The sequence below is a fragment of the Neodiprion pinetum genome, chromosome 2, assembly GCF_021155775.2.
Source record: "Neodiprion pinetum isolate iyNeoPine1 chromosome 2, iyNeoPine1.2, whole genome shotgun sequence".
NCBI classification, from domain to species: domain Eukaryota; kingdom Metazoa; phylum Arthropoda; class Insecta; order Hymenoptera; family Diprionidae; genus Neodiprion; species Neodiprion pinetum.
In genome coordinates this window covers 6,170,299-6,187,348 of record NC_060233.1, presented here as the reverse complement: position 1 = coordinate 6,187,348, position 17,050 = coordinate 6,170,299, and the positions used below count along the sequence as shown (strand labels likewise).

Below are 17,050 nucleotides of genomic sequence, written 5' to 3'. Positions count from 1 at the left end.
AGTAAGTATAAAAGTGTTGTCACAAAAGGAGAGATTCGAAAGAGAAAGAAAAGAAAAAAAGGGGGGGGGGGGAGGGGGAGTGGATTAAATAATCTCAATTTCATTTTACGTGATAATATAATATTACAATGGCAATAATCCGTTTATGCGTTTTCAAAATTATAAAAAAACTACGTCGGATTCGATGTTATATAAATATAAAATTTTCGATTAGTTGGTTAGGTTAATTGAGCCTAATGAAATTTTCAATATTAGCAATGACTTTCGAATATGGTCTGGTTGGTTGTTATTTTTTTTTTTTTTTTCCAACGTCAGTATTTTTAACCTTAAACGAAACCTCGCGAACACCGGAAACTCGGTGGAAAAATTGTAAAAAGCGACTCATCCGATTTGAATTTTTCAAACACTCGAACCGAAATATCTCGAAAAGCAAACGAGTTGGAAAGTTGGAGTTTTTGGTTTCATTTTGTACAATAATCAAATTTTCTACAAAAAATAAAAAAACAAGTCTTGTATTCGATACGAATGTTTGAAGTTGATTGCATTGAATAAATTGATAAAGATGCTTGTTGACTTGAAATTTAATTTTTTCATCTCGTCCGTCTTCTAAGCCGGATTGCAAATAATGAAAAATTCAATTATTTACGCGATTCGTTCAAGTATACCGTATAGTTACAAGTTTTGCCTTTACAAAGTTTTACCGAATTTCCGAAAGGGGTTTCTAAGATATTGCGGAAATAACGATTTTTCCCAAAAGTAGCAAGGAGTTTCTTAGATGTTTCTTTTTTTTTTTTTTTTTAATCAAAACGCAATATTCAAAACCTAATCCCAATTAATCTTGCGTTGCAAATCTTGCTGAAAAAAATACTTGAAAAGAAATTTATTTCGACGACAAGTATGCAACGTAATATATATTCATTACAATATTTATACACGTATCTGAAACGTAATCGACAAAACTGGTTGAAAAAAAAATAAATAAATAAACAAAATAAAAAAAATCACATGCCTGATAAATACGTCGATCCGATCGTGAAATAAAATCAATTCCAAGCGAAGTATAAATAATTATATTGTTACAATATGTAATAACTATTACAATAGGCGGCCCGATAATAAACGCGATTCGAAATTCAATGACAACGCAAAGCAATCCTTTTTTGGCAGGATAAAATAACGGAAAGGAGGCGAAGACTTCGTTCTCTTCTCAGCATCCTTCGAAAAGTATTCTCAACTTTAATTGTCTGATAAACGTTTATACATGCATATAAATATATATATATATATGTATATATATTTATACGTACATAGGTGTATTAAATGAAACGACGAAATTAATTAAAACTTTCGTCTTTATAAATATTAATTAAAAAATCTTCGCGTGCCCATTTTGCTCATGGCGTGGCCTGCTTTTGTAAAATATCCCGAATACTTTAAATGACTACGCCTGCAGCTTTGTGCTTTACGCTTTACGCTAGCCTGTTGCAATTCAATTGTTTAACTAATTTATCGTTTGTTGGGAACCGCTTTACCGCGATTATCACGTGCGATTTTTACAGGTTTATATATTTCGAAAAGGCGAGCGTTTTGTCGCAGGACTTTTGGGGCGGGGTTAAAATTTGGAATTTGAAAAGTTCCGGAAGCGCCGATATCCGAATTTTTCTTACGGCGAAACTTGAAATGAGGAAAATCAAACTTTGACGAAACGTCAAAGTTTCGTAAGTGAGAAAATAAGAAAATTCGAAAAACTCAATCGTCGAATATTTTCAGTTCCGTGCAGCCTGATGATAATAAATTTATTGTTTCTTTTTTTTTCTACTTTTCTTATTCATCTTTCGAAGTTATGAAATCTCCATCTTATGATAGATGTAATAAAAATTTGGTTATATATTATAAGATTATTTTCAGATTTTAGAAAATAGGAGTTTTTGTTTCAAGTTTTTAAATTATACTTGAGATACGCTGGATAAAAGAATTGTGAAAAAAAATCGGGATGGCGTTTTTTGTCGCGTACTTTCATACGCAAAAAATTATAAAGCTAATCTGAGACATTGACTTGGAATCTTGATCGAGATATCATGGAATGCCCCATATATAAATATACATTTAATATTATTAATAAACAAGCTTTCCCGATTTCGTTGATTTTCAATTATTTACGCATTACACTTATACGTAAAATATATTCCGCATAGGCGAGCTTCAACGCAAACTGCGAATGCTTAAATATTAATAATACAATTCGGCTTGACGGATGTTTAATAATATTACCTGCTCAATAAAATTTCGACTTAATTTTCACCGCCGTTGCGGTCTTTCTTCGTTTCTCTTTAATCTTGAAACTTTCACCTACGATACCAAGTTTAACAATTAATTAAACGTAAGTGTTACTTTGTACTTATTGTAAATGAACATCTAGTCGTAACTTTCGTCTCGTTACCCTTAATTAATAATAAAATATTCATAGTTCTCCGAGGGGATCCTCCCTCAGGATCGAAACGTCAAATCTTGACTTCCATTCATTCAGACCTTCGACCAAGAATCGTCAAAAATAATCGATTATTTTTCCTCAAAATCGATTTTTGCTTCTTACTCCCGTTAACAACGGAAAACAATGTCAATTTATGCGATTAAAGTGTCAATCATTGTCATTCTCTTACCTACCAACTACAATACATATTTGATAAAACAAGCGAAAGATAAATGAACATTTTCACCTTAAATTGAAAAAAAACTTTTCCGCTATTAAAAACTACGTACTTAAATTTACGAAATTTCGAAAAAAAATACGCGACAATCCGTCAATCGATTATTTTTATCTTTAATAATCAACAACTGTGGAACTCTCTTGACAAACATCGGAGAATATACAATATATACCGTACTATGTACGCGACGGTTGGTAGGCACGACAAATATTGTGTCGGCTAATAAGGTTAACCAAGATCCGCTGTATTCGCTTGAATCAATTTCGGTTATACCCGCGGCACCGCGTCTCGTTTGCCGAAAGCTGAGTGGATAAATACCTTTCGGCATAATTCGTCTCTAGCGGAAATTCACTCGGGCGAGTAAACGGATAATTCGTTCGACAAAATTGTAACGAATTTTTATTTTTATTGTAAGCGAATTCAAGAATCGCGAGCTGAATGTTCACTGAGAGAAATTTTTGGTTCCGTTTACCGCTCGGTCCTTGACAATTTTCATTTTTTCACAACAATAAAAAAATGTAGTTCTAGGTAGAAAATGAAAATTAGTTTTATATATAGTACCGTTCTCTTACTCGTTCTTTTTTTCTTGCAAGAAAAGGAAAATAAAATTCAAACGATAAATACAACTTTGCAGTGAGATAAAAAAAAAATGCAACGATTCCTCCGAGTTTCTCAAAACTTTTTACTTGATTCAGACAGTTTTTTTATTTTTTATTTTTTTTTTATTTTTCTTTTGTTTTTTATTATTAACTATCCTCTCTATTTAACGTCGTAAAATATGCAAGATATATTGCGAAGAATTTAAGTACGTAAATTAAATTCCCTTGACGCACATTCCAATAAAGTTTCTTGTACGTTCAAATTAAATTCCTTCGTCGTTAGTTAAATTATTACGCATATTGAAGAAACTTCTGTTCGATTGTGGTGATTCAATTTTTTTGAAAAACCGGTTACGGAATGTATTTTTTTTTTTTTTTTCTAAAAATTTGCAAGGAAAAAAAAAATTGTCATGACTTTCGAAAATTCGCTTGACGAGCATTGAAATTGAAGGAAAGAAAAAAAGAAGAATTTCCGGTCATTTCTCGATTCTTAAATAATGAGGAAGTGATGAAACGTGTTAGTTTTTTTTTTTTTCTAAGCAGAAAACTTCATTATCATAATTATACGTCCGTTTTTCAATATCCTTGAACTTTTTTCGATTGACTATATCTATATATGTACAGGGTGTTTCAGAAATAAATAACATGCGATTTTCCACCACGGCACATCCTGAAAAGTTTGTTTAGGTTAAAAGAAAGGTTCCGTGAAAAGATGAGCGTTCCACGTTGCGCGGAAGATTCTTCAATTTTATACATTTTTTAAATTCATCGAGTATCGTGAATAAATTTTTTTTCATCGCTTACATCGATCCTAATATCAATTTACGTCGCTAAGAAGACCCAGACTTGTAATATCGAGTCTTCGGCTGACGTTTGAAAAGTGTATCTGACGATATTTTCATTGTTGATTCAATCTGACAAAATACTTACGATTCGTTGTGAACTTTTAATTTTGGATAATAAGATTCCCGGTCGATATATCTTTGCGTTACGGATCGCGATCTTTGGGTTGAATATAAATAAGTCAGGAAAGAAATAAAAATTGAAGTGCTGCAACGTGTTTCTCAACAAATCCAAAAAAAAATGCGAAAGAAAGTGAAAAATCAAATGAGAGCGATCTTCCAAATTTAACTTAGAACTCTCGTCTTTTCACAGAATCTTTCTTTTAACCTCAGCAAAACCTTTTAGGGTATGTCGCGGTGGAAAATTGGCAAATTATTTATACATATCTTGTAGGTGAATTGCGTGCTCGTTTTCCGTTAAAAAACAAAACCACGAGAATTCCGTCTTCCTAACGTTGAAGCTTTCGCACATACCTTCGCCTTTAGTGATAACGGTGCATTCCACCGCATTGCGCCGAGCAAATCTAGCCCACAAATATTCTCGACTCGTTTATAACGTTATACCCACATTGTAGGGGGAGAGCGAACGACGCTCGGAGAGAGACCGTGCCCAGAAACAAGAAATTAATGATATTTGACCCGAGTAAATGTTTGTTTCTTCTACCTTGGCAAGAAATGGCTGCCGTTATTACAGGTATATAGTTATACAGTATAGTTATACACGTACCTCGATATTGTAAGAAAAAAAAAGAGAAAAGAAAAAAAACGCTAGTAGTACAAACCTGGTAATTTCCATTGCAAAGTTACGAAAGTAAAATTAACCGTTCAACGATTTGTCAAATATACAGCCAATACAGTCAGAGATTTTTTCAATGCGTAGAAATAAGATGAACAGCAAAATTTCGAAAGTCAGAACGACATCGATCGAGTTGAACTCGGTTGAAGCAATCTTTTTTTGAAACGGTGTTTTTTTTTTTTTGGGGAGGGGGGGGGGGGGGGAATTCCATAAATTGCAGTTATAATATCGCAATCATATCGACGACTTTGAAAAGTTGCCGTATCGTTGAATTGTCGCTGCTGCGAAAAGATCGCATAATTTACGTTTGACTGATTTTACTAAACTTTGCAGAGTTGATCGTTTTTGTTCGTAGATAAATTGGGGTAGTAAAATTGTCAAGAAGAAACAAAAAGTCTATATATATATATATATATAATGAATGGATCTCCATTGAATTTTCCGCGTTGTATAAGTAATGATAATAAAACCGGCGAGAGAAAAGAGAGAAAAGATTAAGCGCGACTCCGGCGGCATGAAAATGCATTAAAGATAAAGTGGATATTTCTCATAAACCTCCTTCGACGAAGCTAATGAATCCCTTTCAATTGAAATTTGTAGAGGCCCCGCCGGTGTTGAAAATGTAGACGAGCCACGATCAATCTTTCAAAGAATTTCAATTCCGCGTACTTTTCTACGAGATGCTTGAAATTGTAATTAATTAGGCGTACGAGGGCGGGATTGATCAAAGAAGAAACTGTCGGAGATCATAGAAAACGTTGGTGTGTATTAAGCACGGCTTGCAGCGACTCACCGGCTTCGACGTCGGCTGCTGGTAGAGGTCCGACATTTCCAAAAAAACGCTGATCCAGAAGCTGGAGTAGTTGGAGAGCGGCGTCGTGGACGGGAGCTCGTGGACATCCGGTGTTCATCAGGGTAACGTTTATTATGCTGGTGTAATGATCGCACGGATATTCCCTGGAAGATGAAGAATAACGATCGTGCGTTGAGAGGAATTTTTAATTACGGTTATTTTCATTTTTTACCACGATCGAAAATTAGTTTTACAGCCGTTAGATAGATAGACGAAGTTTGTTTTTCATTGTTTCTCAGGAGAAGAGAACCCGGATATAATAACCAGAGGCCGGTTTCATCTCAAATCGCCCGGCAAGCTCGGGACGGAAAATTCGAAAATTGTCAGAAAGATGTACGTCATTTATCCATTATATTAATGGATAAGGAGGCCCTTTTATTTTCATTTTGCTATCAAAAAATGTTGTACCCGTGTACGGCTGTTCTCATTTTTTAACCAAACCCCGTGTTTACGAATCGGGTTATTTATTTATTTATTTATTTATTTTTTGCATCATTTTTGCGTTGGGTTATTTTTGTTTTGCATTAATTTTCTCACGGGTTATTTTTTGCTTCGCATTATTCGTGTCTTGGGTCATTTTTGCATGGTTTCTATTTGTCATATCGTTAAGGTTGAGGTGAGCGGGAAGTAGCCGAGGAACGTTGTTCGGTTCAATTTATTTACCGCCGTACAAAGTTTTACAGCCGAAGGGCGACCTGCCTGGTTGGTGATCAGAGCCGAAGTGATAAGACTAGCCGCGCTCCTCAGGCGTCTCGCTATTTTTCCCCCACCACCGCGCCGCTGGCCCAGGAGGCCTGCCGGTATAGTCGAGGAAATAAAGGAATGGACTGTCGATTTTTTGAGCAGTAAGACGGATTTTAATGCGGTTTTTTGCATTCGCTTCGTAAGAGCGCCTACAAACTTTGTGAACTAAATTGATTAATTAATTTTTTGAAAATGCATTATGGCATTAATAATATGCATTTTGCAAGTGCACTTCCAAGAGACACTAAATAAAAAATTTGCTACTCGGGGGTTTTTGGGGTCGCTGAACACGAATATCGCCACGGCAACCGTCTCCGAGGTACCTGGTGCCCAGGGTGGACAGTATCAACGTCTTCTCCTAGAGTTTTGGCGAAAATTGTGATCGAATTTGTGATTGAATTAAGAACAATATACTTTAATTGAGGTAAAAATGATGATACTCAAGATAATTCCAGAAAAAGACGTTGAAACGTTCACCCTGGGCACCACGTACCTCGGAGACGGTTGCCGTATCGATATTCGTATTCAGTGACCCCAAAAACCCCCAAGCAACGAGTTTCGAAAAATTCTATCACAATTTTCGCCAAAACTCTAGGAGAAAACGTTGATACTGTCCACCCTGGGCACCAGGTACCTCGGAGACGGTTGCCGTGGCGATATTCGTGTTCAGCGACCCCAAAAACCCCCGAGTAGCAAATTTTTTATTTAGTGTCTCTTGGAAGTGCACTTGCAAAATGCATATTATTAATGCCATAATGCATTTTCAAAAAATTAATTAATCAATTTAGTTCACAAAGTTTGTAGGCGCTCTTACGAATCGAATGCAAAAAACCGCATTAAAATCCGTCTTACTGCTAAAAAAATCGACAGTTGGGCCGTTTTTAGTGCTTTATTTCCTCGACTAGTAGGGCCCGACGGGCCTTCGGCGGTCGCTTTCCAAAGTTTTCTCTCTCGCTCGCTCCTACGCTCGCCCGCCGATCGGCCCCGAATCGGTCTTGCGACCTCCTCGTGCCGTTTAGGGTGACCTGCATGGGCTTGAGAAAAACGAATTTCCCGGGAGGTCTACTCTATAGCCTTCAGGGAGAAACTCCGGGAAGCTGAATTGGCGTTACGTACTCGATGACACATATCGTGTCGAAGATATAAATTTGAAAAACTGGTAAATTCGAAAAATTAACGACGGAGCCAGGAATCGAACCTGGTATCTAGCGATGCTTTACCGGAGACTTACTCCACTAGACCACCTAGCCGCCCTGACTCTGATGTCGTTGATTCCTCTCATCTCCGGTAAGTTCAAATTTGTTTTCTTGTGCTGTTGTATGTGTGAATATAAAGTGTTCTTCCTCTTCGAGCACAACTTGTAAGAATGTCTGTAAGTGTGTTTACATTTTGGAATCTTACGCTTCTGATGCGAAGCCCGTAAGACAGTCAATGACCGTCTAATAATTGAAATTTGGATATGTATTTTCAATATTAACATTAATCACGAGGCCTTTTCATTGTTGAAGATATAAATTTGAAAAACTGGTAAATTCCGTCGTTAATTTTTCGAATTTATTCGTGGGCGAGCGTCGAACCGCGAGAGAGACGCGCAACCTTTTCGGTCGCTCGAATCCACTAATTTTGAAACGACTATCCGTCATTCTCGGAGCCAGAACTTGATTCTACCGGCTCTTGCGCAATCGGACATGTCGCCCTTTCGCCTCAACGATTGCCATTATTTTAATTTTCGTGATGATTAGATGCTGATATAGTTTCCGATCACTGTTCTATGCGATATTGTAACATTAACGCTTGCTCGTAATAGAGTCGTCGCCTGTGATATTTCGCGTTCTATCGTGTTACGTTTCAACTTACAAACTTGACATAATAATCTTTCATCGTAACCAATTAAACTTATCGTAACATAAACATAATTATCCCAACCAGCTTACTAGATCTCTAACCTTCCCTGCACCCTTGTATTGAAATACAACGAGCATGATAATAGCGCCTAAAGCGGCCAATCCTTGATTTGTCGGTGACGACGATAAATTAATGACGACAATAAGAAATTAAACATTAAACTTTCTTCCAACTTAAACTCGAATCGTTCTAACCGAGCGATCGAGATCAGCCGCATCTTCGCGTTTTCACCGTATCAAAAATTTTATTTAGAAACGCGATAATTGCGGAGTAAATAAACAAAATCGAAAACTATCAGAAATTTTTTTTTTTTTTTTTGTTGTGTGTTTTTGTATTTTTGTGTGGATTATTTCGATCACATGTTATTTTTACATCAGTTATTTTCTGCGTTGGTTATTTTTATCACAAGTTATTTTTGCCATCGAGTTGTGTTCGTTTCGCATTAGTTTTTTCGCGGGTTATTTTTTGCCTTGCATTATGCTTGTCTTGGGTTACTTTTGTCACAGGTTATTTTTGTTTCAGTTATTTCGACACTCAAGGTAGGTCACCGTTGTTTTTCTTCTGTTTCGTTTTTCCAATCATCAAGACCTTCCGGAAACATTTTTTTAGGCAAAAAAATTGACAAGTTCAGTTCAGAAATTAAGAACGGTTTTATATCAGTCGTTTTTGATACACCAAAATCTCAACAATTTCAATCACCAGTTAATTCCGAACAACCGCAATACGATGCTGTAATAAGATAAGAAATTAAAAAAAAAAGCCTCGTCCCTTCAATCAGTCGAGTTCGCGTATTATTTTAGGGGAGTCTGAGTGCTTGACGTGCAACAACAGCAGCAGCGGCTGTAAAGAATCCACTTTATATTCGGAAAAGTTGTTCTTTGAATGGTCGAGGTTGAAATTCAAAATACATGTACGTAGGGCTACGTAATAGACAAAAAGGGAAGAGCTTTTCCACGCACTTTTCTTCCCATTCTTATCATCATACTTTCACAACTCGAGTGGGATACTGTTTTTCGTTGTTGTTGTTTTTTTCTTTTCTTTTTTTTTTTTTTTTCTCATTCCTCCTCGCAACGTTTAAATATACGATACTCGGGATCTGTCAACCGCTGGAGAGGAGGGCAATCGGAACGAATTGTCTTTCGGAACTGATGATTACGCCAAGAAAAAATAAAAAAAAAAAAAAAAAAAAATGAAGGATGACACTATTCAAGTATGAATCCGAAAACTTGATGATAATAATTTTGTAACCAGCCCTTAAGAACATTATAAGAAACGGGTTGGACCGTCTAATTCGGAACCAAATAACTTTGTCAAAAAATATGTCAAAGAAAATTTGTCGGGAGAAAGAAAAAAAAAAAAAAAAATTTTTTTTTAAATAACGATCTCGCGGGTTGATTGAAAAATTATCATCACCATTCGATTCATCGTCATCGAATTACTTTTAGATCGAGTTTCCGGATTCTTGCATAAAAATGACCAACTTTCGTGCTTACTTACTGGTCTAAATTCACAAATTACGGTCACGCGCAATGTCGAACCGACGGTTTTTTTTTTGTGGCGTTGAGTTATGCGGTGAGTTCCGAAAAGAATTATTATCCGCGCGACCGCTGCACCGTAATTACAGAAAGAAATAATGTAATATTCGTAGCGATGAATAGAAGCGAACGAAGATACGTCGGATGAAAATAACGTTTCGTCGATTTTCACCGCGAGCGGTAAAAACGAGCGCTAATTTACTTTTATACATCATATACGTTACGCGATCTCCAAAATTCACCGTTCACGTGTCCTCCTCGATACGAGTAACCGACACCCCAAGGTCTTTTTTTTTTCAAACGGGCAAAGAATCGTCAATTTTTATCTCTAAATCGAGTCAATCGAGACGATATAAATTAATAAAATTGTGCTTTAACCGATCGAAAGCTTCAAGTACACAATTCGCCCCGGTTACCCTTGACGAATAAGCTTTGATCGAGTGTCTCACGGTGTGTAACGTACATATATAAATATTTTACGAACGGCCATGAGGCAAAGAGCACTCGATTTGTCGAAATTTTGCGGGTGAAAGTAAAGTGAGGGAAGAAAAAAAAAAAAAACACCGTTGGAAATTGGTCGTGAAAAATTCAGCACATACCTAATTTACGGATAAATATCGCAGCGTATCGTCTACATAAATCAGAAGCAAGATAAGCACGGATGAGCTTCAACTCAAGGATAAATTAATACCTCGTCAATCGCAATTGTTCAATTTGATTGGGATTTGTTTTATTTAAAAATGGGGAGATCGATCTTCAATTGTGTTATTTTTTTGATTATCGAAGTTTTTTTTCTTTTTCCAATGGGCATCGAATGAAAAAACATCGGAAGGTTCGGGAGAAAAATCATATCTCAACTTTGAACGATCGCCATTTTGTTGAGGGAAAAAAAAATCGGGCCATGAATGGGAAAGAAAATGAACTTTGATCTGAGAATGCTGTCTCGAAATTTAAATCCAATCGGTTTTACCGTTTCTGCGATACCGGGAACACATAAAAAACATATCACCGAGGTAAATGGTTGACGAGTTATCATCGATAACAATACTCGCGATCGATCGGTTATGATAATAACTTTTTAAAAAAATATTTAGACGAAGCTTCGTTCAGATACTTTCGAATAACCGAAAGAACAATAATTTAAGACAAAAGTAATCCACGACAAGTATAACCCAATAGAAAAATAACACGGACCAAAGTAACAAGAAACAAAAATAACAGGATAAAAAATGACGCGGGACAAAAATAATCCAGGACAAAAATAACAGGATCAAAATGAGCCGTGAGAAAAATAACTCAGGATAAACATTACCGAGACCAAAATAACAAATAACAAAAATACCAAGATCAAAAATGACCCGGGAAAAAAATAATCCAAACAATAATGATCCAAGAGAATAATAACCCAAGAAAAAAATAACCCTAACCAAAATAACAAAAAAAAAACAAAAATACCAGGAACAAAAATGACCAAGGGCAAAAATAACCCAAACAATAATAATCCAAAATAAAAGTAACCCAAGAGAAAAATAACCCTAACCAAAATAACAATAATACTAGGATCAAAAATGACCAAGGGCAAAAATAACCCAAACAATAATAATCCAAGACAAAAATAACCCAAGAGAAAAATAACCCTAACCAAAATAACAAAAAAAAACAAAAATACTAGGATCAAAAATGACCAAGGGCAAAAATAACCCGAACAATAATAATCCAAGATAAAAATAACCCAAGAGAAAAATAACCCTAACCAAAATAACAAAAATACTAGGATCAAAAATGACCAAGGGCAAAAATAACCCGAACAATAATAATCCAAAATAAAAGTAACCCAAGAGAAAAATAACCCTAACCAAAATAACAATAATACTAGGATCAAAAATGACCAAGGGCAAAAATAACCCAAACAGTAATAATCCAAGACAAAAATAACCCAAGAGAAAAATAACCCTAACCAGAATAACAAAAATACTAGGATCAAAAATGACCAAGGGCAAAAATAACCCAAACAATAATAATCCAAGAGAAAAATAACCCTAACCAAAATAACAAAAAAACAAAAATACTAGGATCAAAAATGACCCAGGACAAAAATAACCCAAACAATAATAATCCAAAATAAAAGTAACCCAAGAGAAAAATAACAGGATCAAAATGACCCACGAGAAAAATAACCCAAAGCAAAATAACTGGCGAAAAAAATAACAGGATCGAAAATGACCCAAGATAAAAATAACCAAAGGTGAAAGTAACTAATTGTCAGACAAAAATGAAACATCACGTTTTGTGTTTGTTATTTCGATGCTTTTTTTTTTTGAGGGGCTTTTATTTCTGGATGCCCTACATAACAGGCATTACTTAACAGCTTTAACAGCTTTAACAGCTTCAACTTGATTGACCACTGGCGTTCAACATCGACGCGGGTGTCGTCTAAGCGAGGTGATGGGTTGCAGGTGGTTACTTTGAGTTCTAAACTTAATTTCCGGCCTTACCCTGTCGGAGAGTTAAATGCATAGCGCACAGCTTTGATCGGCTTCTTGTTATAACTGTTAAGTGGTTTCGCTACGGTCCGAGGGAATATAACGCAATTTATCCGAAGCCAAACGAATCAGGAGCCTCGATATGAACTTTTTGCTTTCAACGAGCGGACCAATTCGGGTTGAAGAAATATTTGTTGCTCATTACTCAAACGGAGTTAACAATACTTCGGAAGTAGAAGAGGATTTTTCTCTCGACAAGTCTGACAAGGAAGTTATCCCAGAACGATCTCTCCGATTTCATTTCTTTTTCAATATGTTACGGTAAACTAAAAACTAGGCGACAAACATTTTTTTTTTTTTTTTCTTTACCTGCCATTAGACACTTCAAGGGGTTGAAACCACCCTCCGAAGCGAGTCGTGTCGAGGGGCTGATTTTTATAAATCTACTTGAGCAGATTACCCGAAATAAAAAAAACTGTAACGCGCATGTATTTTAAACCGTTGTTTAAACGACGGGGCAACTTTTTTCAACAAACTAAAACAAAGCTTAAAAATTTTGTTACTTCCTGAAAGTTTTCCAAGTTTTTACCAAACAATGTTGTTTCGAACCTGTTCGAGGAAATACTAAAATACAAAAATGTTTCCCGAATCAGATTTTTCTGTTCGAAAACTGTGCATGTACACAGGCATTAAAAAGTTTGTACGACTAGCTGAAAACGATATCCCGAACAGTGATTATACGAATCATCGACCGACATAATTGCAGAATTTATCCCCAGCTCGCGTTACGCGGATAACGAAGTTTGATTGGCACTTGACCTAAATACTCCGATGTCGATATTTAGGGATGCTTAAAAACACCGTTCGTTTCGACAAAATCAACAGACGCGGATGCAGATTCAGACAGTTTTCACTGTTAATTAAATCTTTTTGATCGTGAAATCTGTCGGTATCTCGAACCGCAAAAATAACATCAAAATCATTAATAACGAAAAGGCTCTAACTTTGCGAAAATCATTTCAGTTTACCAATCATCGATGATCGATGCTGTTTCTTATAAATGGTATTATGAATAAAATTAAGAGATTAACGTTTTTTATTGTTTTTTTTTCCCTTTTTACACGGAACTTCTATCGATGTTTTAGATACCAAATTTTTTTGTTTTTTTTTTTTTAAACCTAAAAAGAAAGCTACAAAAATTGGATCCGAAGGAAAAACGAGGAATAATAAAATGTATTTGCATCAATTTATATTCATTCGTACTATTTCACACAGTTTTTATATTTATTTATGCTGTCTTCGTTTTCTTATCTCTATTTCTTTGTCTCTTTTACCTCTAGAACTTGACGAAATAAGGGAAGGAAATAAGGCGGTTTACTAGCTAAACTTTAAAGGCGAACAAGTTTTTTAAATCAATTTCATACAACTAATAAGCGGTAGTTTTTAAAAAAAACTTTATCGCGAAAATTCGCGCAGAGTTTAATTTATTAATGTTTCAAAGATCAAATTATCTATAGGATTATTCTCGAGTGTTCGTAACGTTTTTTTTTTTTTTTTTTTTTTTTGAATCGCACCAAACCGAAACGAAATAGCTTCCCATTTTGACGCGTCTCTTTAAGTCTCGTTTCAAGAATTTTGCATCGCATGTATTTTCGCGACATCACTGTTACTTATTCCAAACGAAGATAAAACTGGAAAAACCAAGGTTCAAAATAATTTCTTCAACTTTCAATTACAGTACGATATTTCAAACAATAAAATGTAATTAATTGCGGATAGAACTCTAACAAAATATTGTAAAAAAGCCTTCGTCCCTGTAATATCAAACATACTTTGTCAACTAACCGAAAACCAATAAAAATAACAGCCTTGTATAACATGCAAGGTGTTTTTTGTTTTTCGTTTTTTTAAATATGCGCTCAACACTGATCGACAAGGTGTACGTACAGGAGATGAATATAAATTTTCATACCTGGCAGAGAGACTCGTGAATGATGATAGACGATTTTATCCCCTGCGGAACGCGTTTATTACACGTTATACATACATGCATACATATATGTGTGTGTGTGTGTGTATATACCGGTATCATTTTCTGCTCTCGAGCCATTTTAATTACCCGTTTAGCCGCGTGTCACGGGGTCTTTTTTCATTTGTTTTTTTTTTTTTCTTTTTTTCATCCTTTGCTCTTTGACGAGCCAGTTAACGAGTCGGGTCGACGCGGTTCCCTCGCCGATGATCGAAGCTACAAACTCCCCTTGTCATGTGGAGAAAAAAGGAGACAGATATATACATATAGGAAAATCAAAGCTCACAATTTAGTACGATTTTCATCAGTGCCTAATGGATTCATCAGTATGGTGTGTGTGTGTGTGTGTGTGTGTGTGTGTGTGTATAATCGTGGAAATTAAATAAAATTAAAGGAGAAAGTTCGTACTGAGATTGAGGTAAAATAATCTATTTCTTGTTAAATCGATTCCCCCCCCCGATTAATCGAGTATAATCGATTATTTTTCATCGCAATCGGTTTTTCTCTTTCACTACCATTAACGACGCGATAAAACATCAATTTATGCGATCGATGCGTCAATCATTGTCATTTTTTAACTCGCTAGGTATAACATTTATTTGATAAAACAAGTGAAAGATAAATGAAAGTTTTCAACGAAACTATATATTGTCACAAAAACTTTTCCGCTATTGAGACTACGTAGATACTGAAATTTACGAAACCTTGGTCTCAAGATGCACAGTTTCAAAAAAAAAATACGAAACAATCGATTAATCGATTCAATTTTACCCTTTCAATCTAGTCGCGTTCGATTATTTTTTTGGACTCGATCAATCGATGCGTCGATTATTTTTAGCTTCGCTAATTCGCGCGCAGCTTTTTTTTCCATTCGTCAATTCGAACGTGACTCAAATTGGTGTTTTTTGCAAAAAAAAAAAAACAAAAAAAAAAATCAACACGTCAATGCAAAATAATAACATCGCTCAACAAAAAGAATTTTGCTGCGTAGTGTTTTTTTTTTTTTTTTCTTTCTTTGATAAACGTCGGATGTTAAAAAAAGAAACGATATTTTCTTGTAAATACCGCTTGTTTGATTCATGTATGAAAATTTCGATAAAACAAATGACTAAGAGCCAATTTTCATCAGATGCCAACAGACATCGAATCTTTCCAAATCAATTCAAATATCAAGGGTAATAAAAACCGTGTCGATATTCTATGCAATAAAATAGAAAACCATTGTTTTATCATTTCGAACGTACGTTTCTATTGTGCAATGTTTTTTTCAAATTTTTCCATAACGGGTTATTCTCGGAATCAGTATCGTATAACATAAATACGAATGCCCAGAGTTTCATTTGTATTTGCGTACTATATTATTAGCGCAAATCAGGTATAATTTTTTTCTTTTTCCTTCTTTCTTTTCAAATGATTTTTTTCTTGTCCACTCCGAAACTTTTCGTTCCGTCGGGCTTGATCAACTTTTCAATACTTGAAAAGTCGCCGACAGGTTCTTATAAAATGTACGTACAGCACGAATCGATATTCAAACGGTACAATTAATATGAAAGTTTTCAAAAGTTTCGTGCCGGTTTTAATTGATCGCGAACTCTTTGCATCTGGAGACATTTGTCAGAACGGTTCTAAGAAGAGGGTTTTCTAGTTGATGCGGGTATCAATTAAATTGAAGTGAAATGAATTTTTCAACTTTCACGCTAAGCGCGTAATAAATAATGTGAAAAGGTAAAAAGAAGAAAAAAAAAAGAAAAAGATATGGCAAAGGGTTTGAAAGCAGTTAAGGTTAAAAGCGAGCCATGGTAATGAAAGAACTTTGGGAAACAGGTGAAAGCTTCGAAACTCCGTACGTATATTGCAAATTAATTGGCAGGGGCAAAGATTCCTCGGATCGGTGGAATTATATGAGGATTAAATTGTAGAAGCATTAATTAGTTGAGAGGGCGACAAAATTTTAGGCCAAAACTTTTCCACGGAATGTCTCAAAGTCAAGGAACAAATCGAGGTGTAAAATGCCTGTGAGAGCTTTGCAACTTCCACTCAAATACCAGCGAACCCTTCAAACGTTGTATAAATATTCACGTTCGAATATCATATACATATATATATTACTTTCGAATACAATTTCAATGTCGAATAACTTTTAAAGGGGTGAATTTCATGAAAAATGTTAAGAGACCTTTTTTGTAGAGCATCAAATTTCCCACAAAAATAATGGTTCGATCTGTGAAAATATTGATTTTTCTGGTAATTACAAGAATCGAAAATTCAAACGAAAATTTGAAAAAACAAATCAATGTTTAAGGCACGATTACAAGGAAACGGCTCGATCTACGTCAATTTAGTAAGAGAGCTTTTTTGTAGGAAATTTAATTTCCTTCAAAAATATGGATTGATAAAATTTTTCAGATTGATAATTCACGAATTTTGGGTAAAGAAATGCGGTAACTGTTAAAAAATCAATAGCTGTAACGATACACCCCTTGATATTAATATTAAGGGCTCAAACTTTCAGGATCAATTTTTATTTGTTGTCATAAACAATGTTTTTGCAGTACC

At 35.2% G+C, this 17,050-nt stretch overlaps 1 protein-coding gene across 8 annotated transcripts in view; it reads right to left on the bottom strand.

The window, feature by feature from the left end:
* The window catches only part of fry (Protein furry), a 107,541-nt gene that overhangs the window by 69,522 nt on the left and 20,969 nt on the right, over nt 1–17,050 (bottom strand). For all 8 annotated transcript variants that reach the window (XM_046609475.2, XM_046609468.2, XM_046609471.2 and 5 more), the window contains one exon: nt 5,739–5,902. In XM_046609475.2, the coding sequence (XP_046465431.1) occupies nt 5,739–5,902 (164 nt within the window). The remainder of the gene's footprint in view (nt 1–5,738; nt 5,903–17,050) is intronic.